The sequence below is a fragment of the Lampris incognitus genome, chromosome 4, assembly GCF_029633865.1.
Source record: "Lampris incognitus isolate fLamInc1 chromosome 4, fLamInc1.hap2, whole genome shotgun sequence".
Classification (NCBI taxonomy): Eukaryota; Metazoa; Chordata; class Actinopteri; order Lampriformes; family Lampridae; genus Lampris; species Lampris incognitus.
Window position 1 is genome coordinate 45,308,525 of NC_079214.1, and position 21,365 is coordinate 45,329,889.

General features: G+C 42.7%; 1 protein-coding gene across 1 annotated transcript in view; it reads right to left on the minus strand.

The window, feature by feature from the left end:
* LOC130111478 (protein kinase C-binding protein NELL1-like) overlaps positions 1 to 21,365 on the minus strand; it is a 429,520-nt gene that overhangs the window by 286,240 nt on the left and 121,915 nt on the right. The window contains exon 4 of the mRNA XM_056278686.1: positions 20,023 to 20,193. Coding sequence (XP_056134661.1) covers positions 20,023 to 20,193 — 171 coding nt within the window. The remainder of the gene's footprint in view (positions 1 to 20,022; positions 20,194 to 21,365) is intronic.

The window sequence follows — 21,365 nt, forward strand, 5'->3', positions numbered from 1 at the left end:
GCTGCATGGCCCGGCGTGTGGACTGCTGGTCCAGCGCAGGGACGACCAAATAGTATCTGGAGTCGTCCGCGGAGATTCCACGCAGGTGGAACAACGCCTCGACATGCTGGATCCACGAGGCCGGGTCGCTCGCCCCGAACTATGGGAGTTTCACAGCCGCGGCGAGAACGGCCGGCTGTGAGAATTGGGGCGGCGTGACCGAAGTGGATTCACACTCCTCTTCTGCTCCAAATATGTTCAATTCGGGGTCACCAATGTGGCAGGAATGAGGAAAAACACAGGAGACCAAGGCGAGTTTGATGTTTATTCCTCAACTCCAAAAACCAACTGCAGCAGGAACAACCCTGCACCGGCGAGCCCGGGAACGTAAACCACGCCCCCAGCTCACAGTCCTGCTGGGTGAGAGGCATAGCCCCTAGTGTCCGCCACACTATTATCATTATTATTATTATTATCATCATTATGATTAGGGTTAGTGGTTAGTTAGGGTTAGTCCATAGGGTTAGTGGTTGTGTCAGGAAGGGCATCCGACATAAAATTTTGCCAAATCAGTATGCAGATTGACAAGACCATACCATATCAGACGAAGGCTGGTTTAACAACGGCCGCCATCGGTGCCGTGCCCTCACAGGGTACCAACGGAAACTATAAAATCTGTTGTGGCAACCCCTGAGAAACGGGGAACAAGCCAAGAGAAGAAAAAGAAGAAGATTATTATTATTATTATTATTATTATTATCATCATTTCTTTCACGTTTCCTATTTTACACCCTGTAGAGCCAGGTCCAAACTATGGACCTGAGGCACTATAGGGCAGATGTCACTTGATTGACAGTACTCGTCCTAATATGTGGGCTGTTTTGAGTAGGGCGAGCTTCTGGACTGCACAGATGTTGATGTTGCCTGGGATATGGTTGGTGAACTTTTCCATTCCCTTCTTCATGAGTCCAAGAGCTCCGATGAGCACTGATGTTGTTTCGGTCTTCATTCCCCACATCCTGTTGATTTCAGTCTCCAGGTCTTTGTACTTGGTCAGCTTCTCTGTGACTTTCACTGAGGTGTTTTTTCAGATGGTATTGCCATGTCGATGAGCATGCACCTCTTTTGCTTCCTGTCCTTGATAACGATGTCGGGATGTTATTATTATTATTATTATTTGTTTGTATACTTTTCCTTTTACATAGAAAATATTTACCATTTGACATATTTGGCATGTGTTTCTTGTTTGTGATTAATTCCAGTTTTATTTAAAGACTTTGGCAATATCATTTACACAACATTCATGATGATGATAGAACTCTGCAGCAGAAACTGAAAAGAACTGGACAACATGGGCACATATGCCCAGTTCTATATAGTACCTATACAGTATTGCTTAGGTTATACTGTATTCCATTTTTCACTCGAACGTAGCTTAACCATCTCATGTGATATGCTGCTTCAGCACACTGTAACAACAAATACTACTGAGACCACTACACAAAATTGCAGATATACTGTACAATTTATTTTCATTTATCTTTAATGCATCAATCAGGAATGGCAAACACAATTTTGTTGTACTTTGTGCAATGACAATGAAGAAAATCTAATAAAGCATACTGAACTCAACTAAAAAAGAGTGAGAGGCTTGAGAGGGTGGGAGAGAGCGAGAGAAAGAGCTCTACCCCATAATGTTTAGCTTCGCTGCAGATCTGTCAATTTGTCTCATGTTCCATTTCATTGGAACAGCCTTGTTCTTGTCCTAATGATAGTTTTGGCCACGCTGATGAGCTGCTTAACAGGTGAGAATAAGGCAGATACCTTCCACCTCACTGGCTCTTTTAATGAGCAAAGTAGAATGTCATTTTATGGCTGTTGGACACAAAGGCGGCACGAGCCGTATCATTATGCAATCTTTAGGGTGGAGAGTTTCAAGTGGCTCCACTCCCTCATTAAGTCATCCATATAATGAACCAGCCGATATTTCATAACCAAGGAAAAATATCACGCTTGCTGCAGGTGTGGTGGCTATGCTATTGCAGTCATTACCTGAACACACACTGCTGAACCAAGATAATGCTTATTTCCATAAGAACAAAGAAAAAGAGGAACCAAACAAGACCAATGTTTGATGCTGATGAGATACGAAGCCTGTCGACAGCCATGAACACTGATGATCAGCTGTAATGAAGACCTCAGCAGCCCTTGACAGAAAGAAGACTTAAATCCTTTCAAGACCATCACCCAGGAAGAGGACTCCTAGCTACCTTATGCACCGAATTCCTTGAATGAATAAATCTATTTTCCACTGGCAAGTACAACTAATTCAGATTCCATAAGCGAGAGGGGAAAGAGAAAGACAGCGAGGGAAATGGGGGTAGGTGGGGGATAAATAGCTAGAGAGAGAAAGAGAGAAAAAAATTGGTAGGGCTAAAAACGGGGGGGGGGGGATCATCTACAGCAGGAACTCATAGCATACCAAAACTAAGAATCAGCAATAAATATATGTGAAAATTTGTTCAGCTGTGGTTGCCTCTAAGTGGGGAAAAAAAGAATAAATAAAATAACACAACGGCCAGTTGCTGTGCATTGCTAGAAACCAATAAAAGGCTGGCTTACATCCATAATGCACTTCATTTAAGCCATTACTAGATGCTAAACAGAACTGCCTCTGCATGATTTATATAGTCAAAATGAGATAAATGATGTAGAGTTGAAGGCACTGTAAGCTAAGGGTCTAGCTAACTCAGATCACATATCCATACAACTACTTATTTCCATGTTGTCATGTTGTTCAAGCTGCTCATTTCCTGTTGAACTACTTTTCTTCTGCCCTTTATCATCTTTTATACAATGGAGTCATTTCAATCAAGCGATCTGGTTGGTCAAAGAGGCACTTTGCAGATCGTTCCCATAATACACTGGCTCACTGTAATTTGGGGGTTAATTGACATACCAACACACAGCAATTGGGACCCTAAAAGGAATCATCCTGTTTATTTTTGTTTTTTTTAGGTTATGGATGTTTACTGTTTTGATAAAAACCTTCAAGTTTGCATCATTGCATGGTTACCTTTGTATAAATGCCAAATGTGGCTTTCTCATCCTATATGCTCTACTGTACATCACTTTCATAACCTAAATTAAAGTAAAAGGTCTGTCTGATCAACACAACAAAAAAAAATGGATGGAGTCACTTTCCTCATAAAAAAAAGGTTTTGTAGGGAGTGTGATATCTATTCTACTACTATTACTACTACTACTACTACTACTACTACTACTACTACTTTCAGCTACTACCATTAGGGGTCGCAAAAGCAGATCATCCATTTCCATCTCTTCCTGTCCTCTTCATCTTCCTCTGTCACATCAGCCACCTGCATGTCCTCTCTCACCACATCCATAAACCTCCTCTTTGGCCACTTTAGTGTGATATCTATTCTAATCATGCTTAAAGGGATGCTCCAACGCTGTTATACCATTTATTGATTTGGAAGCAGCCTACCTAACATTAAAATACAACCATTTCCTCACCTAAAGTCAGTCAAGAGAGAGCCCCTGAAATGGATCGGCATGCTCCAACTTCCTGGTTTAATAAAGGACTACAAATGGGCTGGGCTTAAAGCAGACTGTCACTCAAAGCGAAGCAGGATAGGGTGGTGCGTCGGTGGTACGGGCCCACAGTCTTGCCTCGGATCTGTGGTGGACTAGCTTGCAAGCTGCTCAAAAACGGTGTAGCTTGTATTAGCTAACTAAGTTAGTCTTGAAGACGTTTCCATCTCCAATAGTAACATAACCTGTTAGCTGAATAAAAGTCCAGTTGTCTGGGTAGCGTAGTAGTCTTTTCCATTGCCTACCAACACGGGGATCACCGGTTTGAATCTCCATGTAACTTCTGTTTTGGTCGGGCGTCCCTACAGACACAATTGGCCGGATACAGATGGAAAGTCGGATGTGGGTATGTCCGGGTCGCTGCTTTAGTGCCTCCTCTGGTCGGTCAGGGCGCCTGTTCAGGGGGGGGGGGAAACTGGGGGGACTAGCGCGATCCTCCCACATGCTATGTCCCCCTGGGAAACTCCTCACTGTCAAATGAAAAGAAGTGACGGGCAACTTCACATGTATCGGAGGAGGCATATGGTAGTCTACAGCCCTCCCCAGATTGGCAGAGGGGGTAGAACAGCAACAGGGACAGCTCGAAAGAGTGGGGTAATTGGCTGGGTCAACTGGGGAGAAAAGGGGGGGGGGGTCCGAAAAAATAAGTCCAGTTGTCTTAACTCACTACTAATAGGGAATTTTGCAACTTTCCGATATTTACAAAAATGGTTGGAGCCTAGTTAGCAACACGTACTCATTAGTAATTTCTCTTTCCAGTTTAGGAGGTGTTTTTATCCACCACTATTTGTTTTTGTGGAGCAGAAAAAAAGTCTTCAAAACATCCCTAGATTCCTTACATAAAGGAGCTTGAAAGGCAGGATGTGTAGTTATGCAAACTTGCCCCTCCTCTACCATTTATTGCTCCATTGATGAAAGAAGGAACCATGCCCGGTCCCATTCATTAGAGCAAACACTTTCCATCTCAGTTGACATGGCGGCACAGGCAAAACCAGCCATCATTTTCCCGAAGGGGCCCCATGGTGGTTTCTTGTTCTTCCCTAGCAGGAACTAGAGCTACTAATTCATGTCTTTGCCTTATCTCTTCTGCAGTGTATTCGGGGGGCTCAAAAGTAACCTTTCAATATCCAATTTCATTAAAATCTGATGAAATGTGTCCCCATTAAATGTATAACTCTCAAGATTGTTTGAATCCATTACTTTCAAATAAGCAAAGTCCGCTAAAAGGAGCAAGCCAGCAGTTTCTTTCAGCTCAAAGATGCAGTTTTTTAGTCTAAGCCCCCTTTCCATTTAGCAGGATGTAGCTAGAAAATCAAGTATACCATTCACTGTAGTTCTTCAAATCAGAGAAAAGGGAGAGATGTCTGTCATTGTAATACACCTCCACCAGAACCTTTTTTTTTTTTTGCGCCAATTCTTGCCAGAAAATTACTTTGGGAGCCACAAAGGGAGACTTAATAGGATTTGACACATCATACTAAATTGGTTAAACGTTGTTTTGCGTTGGAGCCTCCCTTTAAAGAGTAACTAACACATTGACCAATTTAGTGAGTTTGCTGACATCTACAGGCTAAAGGTTAAAAACATGCCTGGCTGGTCCTGGTACTCCATGATAAAAGCACAGCAGGATAAACATAGCTGCAGCTAGTGAAATTAATAACAGATCTGTTTGACTTAGGTATGTTGACCCACCATTCAACATTGACAGACAGAAAGACAGACAGAGCCAGCACTAACAATTTTCAATAGTAATGTCAATGTTGGTTCATTGGCACACCTACATCCAACAGACCCATATATATATATATATATACACTCACTGGCCACTTTATTAGGTACACCTTGCTATTACCGGGTTGGACCCCCTTTTGCCTTCAGAACTGCCTTAATCCTTCGTGGCATAGATTCAACAAGGTACTGGAAACATTCCTCAGAGAGTTTGGTCCATATTGACATGATAGCATCACACAGTTGCTGCAGATTTGTAGGCTGCACATCCATGATGCGAATCTCCCGGTCCACCACATCCCAAAGGTGCTCTATTGGATTGAGATCTGGTAACTGTGGAGGCCATTTGAGTACAGTGAACTCATTGTCATGTTCAAGAAACCAGTCTGAGATGATTTGAGCTTTATGACATGGCGCGTTATCCTGCTGGAAGTAGCCATCAGAAGATGGGAACACTGTGGTCACAAAGGGATGGACATGGTCAGCAACAATACTCAGGTAGGCTGTGGCGTTGACACTATGCTCAATTGGTACTAAGGGGCCCAAAGTGTGCCAAGAAAATATCCCCCACACCATTACACCACCACCACCAGCCTGAACCGTTGATACAAGGCAGGATGGATCCATGTTTTCATGTTGTTGACGCCAAATTCTGACCCTACCATCCGAATGTCGCAGCAGAAATCGAGACTCATCAGACCAGGCAACGTTTTTCCAATCTTCTATTGTCCAATTTTGGTGAGCCTGTGCGAACTGTAGCCTCAGTTTCCTGTTCTTAGCTGACAGGAGTGGCACCCGGTGTGGTCTTCTGCTGCTGTAGCCCATCTGCCTCAAGGTTCGACGTGTTGTGCATTCAGAGATGCTCTTCTGCATACCTCGGTTGTAATGAGTGGTTATTTGAGTTACTGTTGCCTTTCTATCAGCTCGAACCAGTCTGGCCATTCTCCTCTGACCTCTGACATCAACAAGGCATTTTCGCCCACAGAACTGCCGCTCACTGGATATTTTCTCTTTTTCGGACCATTCTCTGTAAACCCTAGAGATGGTTGTGTGTGAAAATCCCAGTAGATCAGCAGTTTCTGAAATACTCAGACCAGCCCATCTGGCACCAACAACCATGCCACGTTCAAAGTCACTTAAATCACCTTTCTTCCCCATTCTGATGCTCGGTTTGAACTGCAGCAGATCGTCTTGACCATGTCTGCATGCCTAAATGCATTGAGTTGCTGCCATGTGATTGGCTGATTAGAAATTTGCGTTAACGAGCAGTTGGACAGGTGTGCCTAATAAAGTGGCCGGTGAGTGTATATATATGTTCCACTCCTCATTTGTTGAGCAATTTCAGTCTCATATATATTCAAAGTGCTTTTTTTTTCTTTCCAGAAACCATCAGTGGTGTAGATTAAAGTGCTCAACAAGTGAGGAGCAGAATATTACGATAGATGTAGGAATAAAAACTTTAATGTATTTCAGTACAAGCTTGTTTCGTGCATCACACATTCATCAGCTGCCAGGCTCCCCCAGCTGATCCAACACCAGCTCTCCCAGCCAGACACCTTCAACGCACCTCCCAGCACTCCACACGGCGACATTAAAACACAATCAATATTAGGCGAGGCCGCCACATCACCATTAGAGTTATCGAACTTCCGGTCTGCATGGGCTAGCAGTTAGCTTAGCCTGCCCCGCGTCTGCGTCCTGTCGGACTGCCCTCAGTGTTTTCTCTTTGGGCGAAGTTCCGGGCAGGGCCATGGTCCCTGGGCCCACAGGACTCAGCAGACCAAGCTCTCGCAGCCGATTCAGTGCCAACCCTCCCAGCCATCAAATGAAGACAAAACAAACTTATACGCAGACGTGGACAAAGACACTACATGGACGGTACTGGGTGAGGGTGCCGCAAATGTAAGTTTGCACCGCTATCTTCCCAAACTGTAACTGGGTGAGGCCACTGCAAACATGAATTCGCACCGCCATCGTCCCACACCGGAAGCGGAAATTCCGAATTAGTTTTGCACTAAAAGGTCCATTTAGATTCAAGTGTTTTCATAATACATTGTATCTAACAGCTGTCTCTATTCCACGCAATCAGCTATATCTATTACTGTTATCTCTAAACCTGTATTTTCAAATCCTTGAATAGAAAAGGAATGAAAGTTCTGCAAAAGAAAAAAAGAAATCACAGGGGTAATAAACATGACTGATGTCAAGGCTCTCGAAACTACTGACTTAACATTGCATTGCATAATGCAAATATATTCAAAATGTTATTCCGTTGATCATTTTATCCATAATTAAGGTCAGCAATTTATTTGTGTGTAAACTTGTTACGACATCCACAATATGGCTTAGAAAAGCCTTCAGTGGATGTGATGATATTACAAACATACAGCAAAAGGTGAGTTCAACATAACTTGATATTACTGAGCAAAAATAAACTCCTTGTGCACCGAGCTCTCTTTTTTATGTTTGCTGCCCCCCCCCCCATTTGTGTTTATGTTGTAATATTCTTGCCACTCCACTTCTTACTATACAAAGCCTTCACCATTTCCCACTATCTCTAACCGTGGAGCTCCAGCATTCACTGTACCCAATCAGTACCGCAGGCTGGAGAAAGAATACACTGAGAGGGAGACAGGCAGAGAAAGAGAGAGAGAGAAAGAGTGACCAAGAGGGAGAGAGAATGATAACACAAGGGAGGGAGAGAAGAGAAAAGACAGCGAGAGCAAAGGAGAGCGAGTGAGATAGGAGGAGAGGAATACAAAGTGAACAAGCGTTTTGATAGCAGGTCCACAGCTCCTTTGTGTTCAAATGATTATACCAAAAGCACACTATGCTGCCTTTCTGAATACATTATCTCCACTGGAGGTTCTTCTCTTTGAGAATGTAGATGTACACAACGGGCTTAATGCACTAATCAACCGCACGCTTTCCTTATGGATAAGCTCACATAATCTAATGGCGTTTAAATTGACTTACAATGCAAGACTTGCAGAGAGAAAAAGAATGCAAGTATGCAGAAGGTGAGAGAACAGCAGCCTGAGCATCAATAGAGAAGGTGTGCTGCTGTTTGGAGTCGATATTCTGCACTCTGCCCTGAAGGAAGGTGTTGACTAGGAGAAACCAGTTACTTTCAACTCAGCCCCGCTTGAAGGTTAGCTTTCATTTCACATCTAAAGATTACACATGCTGCAGAGGCCCGGCTGAGCCCAGTGCCAGGAGAAACAGTGCGAAGAAGTGAAGGAGCTGGCGCCGGTGAAAAGACCAGCCAGTTCCCTCTGGGGAAGACAAGCAGGGCCAACATCCAGCCAGAGAGCCGCTGTGCACATAGAGTGACCTTCTGTAAAATAGAGGACAACCAATTCTCTGTGACAAGCAGAGCCAATGTCATTACTATGATTAGCAGTTCAGATCCAAAACAAAGAACTGGCTCTGTTAACGTGTGTGTGTGTATGTGTGTGTGTGTGTGTGTGATTCAATAAGGAAAATTTGGAGACCGCCATCACATGCTACATTTATTTAATCATGTGACCTTGGCTGACTTCCATAGAAACAGGTGTAGTCATAAAATCCTACGATATAGAATTGTGCACTTAACTAAAGCAATTTATTTCAACAACTCCTGTTTAAAATTCCAAGTTCCTCCATGCAGGCATTTCCAAATGACCTACCTAAAGTCTGATGATTCATGTTAACAAACCTGAATTATGTTACACTATCACTTATAACAACAGCTTTTTTTTTAAACCCTGACTGCACACTATGATTTTGCTATTCAAGTGACATAACAAGTTATGTGACACAACCAGGACTCGTCCCGAATTAATGTACCTCAACCAAGAGTTGTTCCTTGTCAATTACAGTTTATTTATGAGAGTAAGGTATAACTGACTTTTGCAGCAGACCTGCTGCTTATGTGGTACTGACAACAGCCTGAGAACTAAGCTGATTGGCCATTTACAGTTTGGACAACAAATAATGAATCACTTCAGCTAGGTTGGACGGGGATCCACGAGTTTTCTGTGTTCAGAACAGATGGTGCAAAGACATATTTCTACAATGGTGGAAAAACAGCTGACAAGATGGGGAGGAAAAAATTAGGCTACAGAGAAATCCATCCAGAGGGGGAAGAGGGTAAAATATAGAGCAGTTATTCATTCCGGGAAACATTCATTTATATGTAAAATGTCTTTGTATTAAACAATATGATAGATAATATCCACAAGCGTATTTCAAGGCTTCACTGCGCACACAGGTCTAGGAAAATTGACTTGCAGTTGAAAGAGAGTGCAGCATCGAAAATGCTGTGTGTCATCTGCGCCCGATGGACATAGTAAAACTGGATAAAATGGTTCCATGCTGGCCCCAAGACATGCACCTTGTCCAGAATGCTTGTGGTGGACATTGCCCTTGACCCACACAATGAGGACTATGGGTGCGAGGACTACAAACGATTAGCATCAAAAGGACTAGAAGGATTATCTGATCCTCACAAATATGGCATGCTTCATAAGTTACTTCATAAGTTATGACAATGTTGCTGACTGTATGGCATTATGAATATCATTGCAGACGTTGTTTCGAAAATAATAACAGAACAGGCTAGAGCATTTTAATTTGCTTGTCTGTGACACACACACACACACACACACACACACACACACACACACACACACACACACACACACACACACACACACACACACACACTTCCAGTAAAAAGGGATCTGGATTGATATAAGGAAAAGAAAAGCAGTCCAACATCCTTAAACAAACACAAACATTATCACTTCCACAAAAGGCATATTCAGATTCCCTTCCCCTCGCCACTTCTCTCCTATCTAACTGAAACATATGGGCAGCAGCTTGGGTTGTTTTCAAAAGTTCTGTTCAAATAAAGTTTATCATCAACGAGTTTGGTTGGCGCAGCAGCTTTATGGCCAACATTGCCGTGTTACAGCAAGAAGGTCCCAAGATCCCAACACTTCTGTGTGGAATGTCAATGTTCTTCCCATCTTTCTGTAGATTTTTTTAAAAGTATTTTCTCCCCCTTTTTCTCCCCAATCATACCCGGCCAATTACCCAACTCTTCCGAGCCTTTCCGGTCACTGCTCCACCTCCTCTGCCAATCCGGGGAGGGCAATGTTAATGTCAATGTTATTAAAGTCTACAAATATAAGGGAAAGTGAGACAGGAGTGCAGCAGCAAAACAGATCCAGATTCTATTACCCCCCCCCCCTTCTCCCTAATTGTACTTGGCCAGTTACCCCATTTTCCGAGTGGTCCCGGTCGCTGCTCCACCCTGTCTGTTGAGCCGGCGAGGGCTGCAGACTACCACAAGCTTCCTCTGATACATGTGGAGTCGCTTCTTTTTACCTGACAGTGAGGAATTTCACCAGAGGGACGTAGCACGTGGGAAGATCACGCTATTCTCCCCTGTTCCCCCTCCCTCCAGAACAGGCACCCCAACCAACTAGAGGAGGCGCTAGTGCAGCGACCAGGACACATATCCACATCCCGCTTCCCACCCGCAAACACGGTCAATTGTCTTCTGTAGGGACACCCGACCAAGCCGGAGGTTACACGTGGATCCGAACTGGCAATCCCCATGTTGGTAGGCACTGGAATAGACCACTACGCTACCCAGATGCCCTTTCTGTAGATTTTGACTGGATCCTCACAGTCAAAAGACACACACGCAAGGTGAATTGGAGACTCTGAATTGCTCAGTCATCACACACTCCCGCAATATACAGTGTGTGTGATGGACTAGTATTCTGTTCTGTCCAGAGTGACTCCTTGCCTTCTGTCTAACTGGGGCAGGCTCAAGCCCCTGTGACCCTGAGTGATTACTATTAAACCATTTCCATCTTTTCTTGCAATTGACTTTATTCTCTCATTTAGAATTATGTTTAGAAAGAAAAACACTTTTCTGGACAGTTTTTGCATGACATCTTTCACAAATATCTTTCACAAAATGGGTATATTTTGTTCTTCATAAAGTCACCAAGTCATTCATACTGATTTTACCCCATTTGACAAGCATCATCTCCGCTTCAGGCACTATCATCCAAATACCCCCACTCCCTCGCCACGTTGCTCATGTGTTAAAATCATCAGGATGTATTCTTTCCCAAAGAATCATAGACAAGAATGTGGGAAAATGTCATGGAATCTTCCAAGTTTTGATCTGATTTCAGATTAAGCTCCAATCCTGACCTGAGGATATAGCCCTTTACTTCTGGACATTAGCTGGGTTCACGGTACACACAGGTTCTCACTAAGGCATGGCTGCCCTGCATAAAATCAGAAGATTTGATTTTTATAAACTCAGAATCAAAAATCGAGTTAGCTGTGACAGAGACATCTAAATGGATCACAAGTCCATATAAGAGAAGATAATACTTTAGCGAGCACTAACAGATATGAAAACATGTCGAGAGACTTGCTAGGTATAGCTTTACTTTTTTAATGCACATTTTATTTAAAGAAAAAAAAATCAACATCCTCAACAAAACAGTAATAATTTAAGATGTGTAATTATTTTATGTTATTGCACGTCTGTGATGCCGTGTGTGAAGTTATGCATGTAATGTCATGTCTGTAATGTTGCATGTAGTTTTACTCTGCTGAGATGAGACCAATTTTCTGGTCATAGCCTGGCAACAAAGCTTTATTCAATTCTATTCTATGCTACAAACTGTCTTCTGTCTAATATATAATTCTAAATGATATATAAATGTAGATTTCAATGGTACTCTATCAAAATATTGTGGTGTTGAGAATCAGTTACCCTGGGGAGCCATAAGATAATGATCTGACTAAGCATGTAACAGTGAAACCATCTGTTGTATTACAGCACGCGGCACACTCACTTACTATTGTAGTAATGCATTGTGGGTTATGAGTTTAACATAGGCTGAACAAATTAAACAACCAGAGAAAAAGGCATCTGACAAATACATTAACCTCCGTTTACAAGCCAGGGTCAACCAGACACTGTTCATGGGGAATCCAGATAAAAAAGCAAGTGCCTGAGAGACATTTCTGTGTTTTTATCTGATGAAAAATGCCATTTATGGAGGAATAAGCGTGGGCTAAGAGAATATTCAGCGCATTTGATAATTGTGATAATGACCAACTTCAAAGAGGTCAAGATAGCCAGAAATCCTCATGGGGTCCAAATTTATTATTGTTAAATGGGTAAGTGAAGTATATGAAGGGAAATTTCATTTCAAAGATCTATTAAAATCAATCATCTTTTTCTATGTAGCTCATTTTGTAAATCAAAATACAATGGCCTTTACACATAAACAATTAAGAAAAGGGGCAAATGGATGTCCGGGTAGCATGGCGAATCTATTCTGTTGCCTACCACACGGGGATCGCCGGATCGAGTCCCCGTGTTACCTCTGGCTTGGTCGGGAGTCCCTACAGACACAATTGACAATTGGCCGTGCCTACGGATGGGAAGCTGGATGTGGGTATGTGTCCTGGTCACTGCACTAGCGCCTCCTCTTGTCGGTTGGAGCACCTGTTTGGGGTGGGGGGACTGGGGGGAATAGCTTGATCCTTCCAAGTGCTATGTCTCCCTGGTGAAACTCCTCACTGTCAAGTGAAAAGAAGCAGCTGGCGACTCCACATGTATCAGAGGACGCATGTGGCAGTCTGCAGAACTCCCCAGATTGGCAGAGGGGGTGGGGCAGCGACTGGGACAGCTTGTAAAATAGGGTAATTGGTTGAATACAATTGGGGAGAAAAAGGGAGGGGAAACATAAGCCATATACATAAAGAGAATATGTGTTTGTGTAGAGGGTGAACATGAACCCTTCGGTATGAATTATGTTTCATACTGTAAGCATTTTAATCCGATCTTTATCAGTATAACCATGTGGGGCAAAATAACATTACGTGGTGGCAGTCTGTCTAAAAAGTCATCCATTTATGTTCTATGCTACTGTACAAAAGTATAACTCAGCCCATACTACTTTGCTGCTCCCCTTTTCTTCAACATTTTAACAGTCACCAATTAGAACCAGCTCATCTGCATCTCACACAGTGCATGTGAAAACACTGGCCCTCCTACCCCCAACCTGTCACACCTCAATAGCAAAGCCAGGATATGCAGTGCACTAAACCATAACTCAGGATCCAACTCACCCCTCAACCCATTCTCCCCTGCTTCCATCAGATTTCAGGTACAAGTTCCTCAGCTGCAGCTGGGCCGCTTTAAAAGGAGGTTTGTTCCTTTTGCCACTGAAGTCCTTTTACCGAACCTCTAAACGCATGCTAATGTATTGTCATCTCCCTGTCCTCCATGTATAGCATCTGGTATGTGTAAGTATGTGCACATGTATTTACTTTATGTGAGTCTCTGTACAAAAGGGGAAAACAAATATCCTCTTGTGAGGACAATCCAGCATCTAAAGGCTCTTTATTTTGTCATTGTAGTCTTACAACAAATTGTATTCTTACAATGAAACCTGTTCTCTGCATTTAGGCCATCCTATTGTATAGGAGCAGTGGGCAGCTGCAGCACCCGGGGACCAACTCCAGTTCTTCTTTCTATTGCCTTGGTCAGGGACACAGACAGGAGTATTACCCCTAACATGCATGTCTTTTTTGATACATGTCTATCTTATCACTTTAAAAAGAGCAAAATTGTGACTCCTAAGGCCCATTAAGTCAAGTCAAGTTATGTATTTATTTTGTTTAGCCCATTATCACAAATTACAAATTTGCCTCAGTGGGCTTTAAGTGCGTTTTCATTACATACAATGGGCCTCACACAAAAACAGTCATTTAAATTGCCCTTATATTTGTTCTTATGTGAGCTGTATTAAATAAATCCCCATCAGATTCACTAACCCGAGCCAAAAATGCTTAACTGCCCAACAAAAAACAAATAAAAACAAAAAAAAACAGTGAAGGCCACAAGATTTCTTAAAATGTTCATATGAAAACTTTGCAAACAGAACTGTGTGTACAAACAGTACAAACAATTCTTGCATAGGGCCCAATAACTTGTACAGTCCAAGGTTTCAGCTTTTGCCCATGCTTTAAATTGAGCGAATGAGTAGCTAACAGATATGTCTGCATATCCATCCATCCATTATCCGAACCGCTTATCCTGCTCTTAGGGTTGCAGGGATTTCTGCATATGATAAATAAATATCAGCTAAGTTGTTATGTTTAAGATATATATTTTTTAGATGAGTGTGGGATGACTCAATTAAATAATTTGGTAACTGCCCTTCATTGTCACCAATTCCACTGCAGTCCTGATTAAAGTATCCTCGTTGCTGCCCTCTGAGACACCAGCAGCCTTTGATTTTAAACTCAAGGCGCATTTTTCCCAGAGTACTGCTTATCAATAATAAGAAAACAAAAAGCTATAGAGTATCATTGTAGTATCATTGTAAAACAAGATAAATACTAAATATTGTACTATACTAAAAATAAACTTAACTACACTGAGCAAAGTTTTAAATGCAACACTTGATTATTTCAAGGATTTTATTAAACTGAAGTTCACAAATGGAAACATAACAGCTGACTTATTTATCAATTTCACATCATTCCTACTACAAATATACCTCGGTTGGTCACAGATACCTACGGAACACAAGGTGATGTCACAGAAGAGATCTACAACTGGTGTGGCCACCATTTGTTTCATACAGCACAAAACATCTCCTTCACATAGAGGTGGTCAGGTTGTTTACTGTCCCACTCCTCTTCAATGGTTGTGCAAATACTATTTAATACTTGTGTGATAATACGATAGTTGTTTGGACTGGTACATGCTGTCGTATGTGCTGGTCCAGAACATCCCAAGCATGCTCAGTGGGTGACATGTCTGGTGAGTATGTGGGCCATGGAAGAACTGGGACATTTCCGGGTGCCAAATATTCTGTTCAGATCCTTGTCACATGTGGCCGTGCATTACCATGCTGAAACATGAGTTGATGGTAAATGGCACAACAATGGGCCTCAGGAGCTCATCCTGGTATCTCTGTGCATTCAAATTCCTGTTGACAAATTGCACCTACGTTCTTTGTCCCTATGATATGCCTGCCCATACCAAAACCCCACCACCTCCACAGGCCACTCCTTCAACAACATTGGCATCAGCAAACTGCTCAACCACACGGCACCATACATGCTATCTTCCATCTGCCCGATACAGCTGAAACTGACATTCATCGTCAAAGAGAAACCTTCTCCAGTGTGGCAGGGGCCATCGCCAGTGAACGTTTGCCCACTCGGGACAGTTAAAGTGCCATACAGCATTCTGAGGTAGACCCTGGTAAGGACTTCGAGCATGCAGAAATGCCTCCCTGAGACAGTTTCTGACAGTTTGATCAGAAATTCTTTGGTTGTGCAAAGCAACGGTTTAATCAGCTGTCTGTGTGGCTGGTCTCTGATCATCCCAGATGTGCAGCAGCCAGATGTAATGGTCCTGGGCTGGTATGGTCACATGTGGTCTACAGTTGTGAGGCTGGTTGGCCATATGGACAAAACTTTGAAATCACACACACACACACACACACACACACACACACACACACACACACACACACACACACACACACACACACACACACACATTCATACCTAGGGGCAATTTAGTATGGCCGATTCACCTGACCTACATGTCTTTGGACTGTGGGAAGAAACTGGAGCCCCCGGAGGAAACCCACACAGACACGGGGAGAACATGCAAACTCCACACAGTGGATGAACGGACTACCCCGGGGCTCAAACTCTGGACCTTCTTGCTGTGAGGCGACCGCGCTAACCACTGTGCCACCCACGTATATACATATTTGTGTAAAATCTGGGACCATTTACTTCAAATGTGAGCCAAAATAAAGTATTGCGTTTAAATTTTTGCTCAGTGTATTTAGCTTGACCTTGATCGAAGAATGAATGAAATGTAAATACTGTGAGCTTCCAAACTAGCCAGTATGAGACTGTATTTGGAAGTGGTAGAGTTCAGCTATACAGATATGTGTGATGCTTAGCTTTTTTTCCTCTTTTCAATACAGAAAGACATTTAACATTTCAAAACCCTTACATACTTCCAAACTGCAACTTCTTGAAAGTCCAAGGTACATAAATATTTTTTTAGATATTGTTTTAGTTATTGTTTTTTAACAACATTATTCTTCTTTTTCTTTCAGCTTGTTCCATTTCTTAGGGGTCGCCACAGCGGATTTTACAGTTTCCATTGGTACCCTGTTAGGGCACAGCACCAATGGTGGCCGTTGTTAACCTGGGCCTTGACCAATCCCGTATGGAGCCGCGACCAATCCGGTATGGTCTTGTCAATCTGCATACTGATTTGGCAAAATTTTACATTGGATGCCCTGATCCTATGGATGGGGGCACAGGTACAGCGCTAAATGTCATCCCAGTATTCATAGACTTACGCCCATGCCTGTCGCCACATTTTTTAGCAACATTAAAACTAGAAAATTTGACCACATTACACCAATTCATGCCTCCCTTCATTGGCTTCCTATCTATGTTAGAGCAGAATACAAGGTGCTTCTGCTGACTTATAAAATCCTAAATGGGCTCACCCCATCTTACCTGTCTGATTTCCTTAAACCATACATTCCATCTCAAGCTCTCCACTCTCAAAATACAGGGCTCCTGTGTGTACTCAAAGGTAAAAAGAAGTCAGCTGGTGGCTGGGCCTTTTCCTATCGGGCTCCATTCTTGTGGAATAACCTGCCTGCTGCCATCAGACAATCAGAGTCTGTTGAGTCCTTTAAATACAAACTTAAAACTCATCTTTTTGCCTTAGCCTACAATTAGCTGCCTTTAAATTGAGTATTTCACAACCTGTGCTGCATGGCAGGTCGGTTTCTGTCTCAATGAATTTACCAACCACTGTTCTGCCGATGAGATTATAGCATATAAATTATTGACTATTGCAAACTGTTCTCTCATATCTTTTCTCTCTGAATGATGTCTTCTCCTTTGTCTTCTTCTATGTATGTGAATGGTGTGATGCGAGTCTTCCCTGTGTGCATGTGTAGCCTGTCCTCCCAGGTCTCCATGGTGACGATGGTCACCACCTGGACACTGCATGGCATCCCCCTCATCACATTTTTATATATCTTATAAATCCATATAATTTTGATGTCCTGTTTCAGTGTTGTATCCTTCTCTCACTCAGATGTGTGACTAATTTTTTTTCTTGTCTCTTCTCCTGTGTATGTGAATGGTGTGATGTGTGTCTCTCTTGTGTGCATGTGTAGTCTGTCCTCCTGTCAGGGCTACATGGTGATGGTGGTCATGTGGCTCAGGTCCTGTGCTGTTCCGGTGGCATCTGGACACTGCTTGGCATCCTCCTCATCATATTCTTCATGCAACGATAATTCCATTATAATTTCGTTATCCCTTTCAATGTTGATGTAAATAATTGCGATGGAGGCTTTATTTAGCTTTTGTCGGTTTTAATTAATTACCGTCAGTCAACACACCAACACTCATGTACACTCTTCTGGAAGTTCCCCGAGGTCATCTAGCCCCTACGTTTTCCCGTATAACTTATATCACACAGTATATGCGCAAGAGTATTTGACTACCATAGAGAACAGATATGTTCTGTAAATTGTGTTTTAATCTGTACACACAACATCCATTGCATGCCTGTCCGTCTTGGGAGAGAGAGCCCTCCTCTGCTGCTCTTAATGAGGTTTCTTCCTATTTTTTCTCCCTGTTAAAGGTTTTTTTTTTGTTTTTTATTTAGGGAGTTGTTCCTTATCCAATGCTGAGAGGGTCTAAGGACAAGATGTTGTATTGCTATGGAGCCAACTGAGGCAAACTTGTAATTTGTGATAATGGGCTATACAAATAAAATGAACATGACTTGTTCATGTCCTTGGGTCTTTATGCTGGGTATCACATGAAACAAATTCCCTGTATGTGCAAACGTACTCAGCTGTCAGTAAAATGAAATCTTGAAATTGACAAAGCTTGTTGTATGAATCTACCACCTGAAGTGTTACACAATTTGAATGGATGATGCAGAAATTAAGCCCCCCCGACACAAAACCAAATGCTTTGTGGGTATCCCAAATCAAATTAATATTGCAGACCCGTGAACACAAAACTGCTTCGGCAGGTCTTTTTTTTGCTGAATATATATTTATGAGTTAATACATTTTCCTACATCTACATAAACAAACTACAGTTAAAGATTTCCAGATTTATAGGTGCCCAGGTCAACGGATGCAATGCCACCAGAGTGACAGGATAATGGTGTCCTAATGACATTGGTTTCTATGAGACTACTGTTTACATGAGCATTAATTGCCATCCTCAAGACAACCTGAAAACCAGTTACTCAAGCCAGCAGTGCCAGACATCCAGAGGACTGTATATACGATTGCTGTGTCAGTATAAGTGTGATCAGTACTGCGTAGTGGGGGAGGGGAGGGCTGCAGGGGAGGGCTGCAGACTACCAAATGCCTCCCCCGACACACGTGGAGTCGCCAGCCACTTCTTTTCACCTGACAGTGAGGAGTTTTGCCAGGGGAATCTAGCACGTGGGAGGATCACTCTATTATCCCCAGTTCCCCCTACCCCCGAACAGTCGCCCCGACCGACCAGAGGAGGCACTAGTGCAGCAACCAGGACACATACCCACACCTGGCTTCCCACCAACAGACACGGCTATTTGAGTCTGTAGGGACGCCCCCGACCAAGCCGGAGGTAACACGGGCATTCGAACTGACGATCCCCATGTTGATAGGCAACGGAATAGACCGCTACGCCACCCGGACGCTAAGCATTATTATATTTAATGCATCATTATCTGAGGACATGGAATGAGCTTTAGAATGATATGCTAAAAATAAGTATTACTCTTATTTCAACAAATCTAAACAATGTGAAACATATCACATTACAAGCAATGAGGACCTATTGTGTTTTGTTTTGTTTTGTTTTTTTGTGTCTGTTTTTTTAAAGGCTGTGTCTGCAAGTCTACCAATTTCATTAGAACAGCCATGTTACATGTACAACCTCCAGCAAAGATAATGGTAATCATTATCATCGAATTTTAAAACTAATTCTTTACCAAGGTATTACAGGACATCATAATGAACTTAAAATGGGATCTAAAACGTTTCTCACTTGGATCAATACATCCATACTCTTGCTGTGATCAAACTGCATTTCCTTGTTCCCTGTGTCTGTGTCCACCAGAGAGGACAAGTGATATCCACCTAACCTAAGGTCTGTGATGAAAAACAGAAGATTATCACTGCTGTAGTGAGTCTTTATAGATCACCTCTGACTGAATGGCCATTCAGAAAAGGACCTTCACTGCTGGATCAATGCGGTGATCATTTCATTGGTACAGTCCACTTCATTATGGAGTGCTGCTAGGCAGGGTATATTCCACACACCCTCTACACACTATCTGAGGACACAATTCCATCACACTTCTCTATGTGAGTGTATGAGTAAGTGCACATGAGCCTGTTTACATGCCATGTATGTTTGTATATGTGTGTCTGCGTGTTTGTGTTTGATGGTGTGTGCGTGTGTGCATGGGTATTTGTGAACACACGTTTTTATGTCTGTATGTGGTAGATATATTTGTGATACGTATATGTGATGTGTGTGTGTGTGTGTGTGTGTGTGTGTGTGTGTGTGTGTGTGTGTGTGTGTGTGTGTTACCTGTTACAGTCCACATGCAGCAGGAGGTGAGAGGCGCTGATGGTGAGAGCTATCTTGTGCCACTGGCCATCAGCCAGGCGGTAGGGAAAGGACTCAGAGCGAGGCTTGCCATTGGAGCGGTAGTGGTAACGGATCTCCTCTCTCATCCCACTGCTCTCCAGCTCAAAGTAACTGCAGGACAGGAGAAAGAGGGAGAAGGGTCAGAAGGTCAAGGGGCAGCAGAACACAGTTTGGTGTGGAGGATCTCTGTATGGGATTAAAAAGCATCCCAAACCAGGGAGAACCAGAGAGTGCACACTCACACTCCCTAAAAGGTGTGTAAACAAGTTGATACTCTAACCAAACAGCTCGTCCTGGGTTGTAGTTCATTTAAGGGATTTGAGTACATAGTGAAGTAGCTTGTAAACATGTTGAATAATTAAGTAAATAGTTTGTGGGAAGACTTAAGGATCCAACAGAGGGACCCTCAAGATACACAATTTAATCAGCAAAAATATCGAAAACCAAAACAGTGGATAGCCCAAGCTTTGGTGTGGTGTTGACCTCTTTAAAAATTGTTATTCCATAGCAAAATGTGGGGGCTCTGACGCTGCCAGTGGTGAGGCAAAAGTGTGACAAAACACTGAAATAACAGCCAGGATGAGTATTTTGGTCAGAAAGTATGTATGTCTAGTTCACACTACATGATTGTAGCCCTGATTTTCCACCACCCAACAGTTTTTGGAGCTCCCCAACAAAAGCCCTAGGTCAGGGGCGCTTGCAAATCTGCGGTCGAGCGCTATGTGTGAACTGTTCAAAGACGTTAGTCAAGAGTCTCGGCAATGCATCGCAGACACGTCCCAGATATCTAGCAGGCTGAATATCTGGACGTGTGAACGAGTTCAAATCCTCTAGTGTGAAACGTGTTGTGACCTGGTTATCACCAGCAATGAGGGCAGCGACGAGCTACAGCCAATGATCAGAATGAAGTCCAGTGAAAATCTATACTTAATCAGTTTTATTTCCATTATTGGTATTTGATTTACTTTTTTGTATATGTGGATTGTTGTGAACTGTTTGTTTTTATTTTTTCCCTTATATTGAAATTGCTACATTGTTGTTTTATTGATTGTGACGCACAAGTTCGTGTTTCTTTTACTAATGTTTACTGTTATCTTTTCAATAAATGTTTGCTACAAAGTTTACAAAAAGTATTCTGTTTGAATATGTAATTAAAAAAAGTTAAATTGAAACAAAGCTGGTGAGGCTGGGGAAAACCACATCCAGCACCTGGACAGTCAGCACAGGCACCCCCCAGGGATGTGTGCTCTCCCCTCTACACAAATGACTGCACCTCAAGTGAC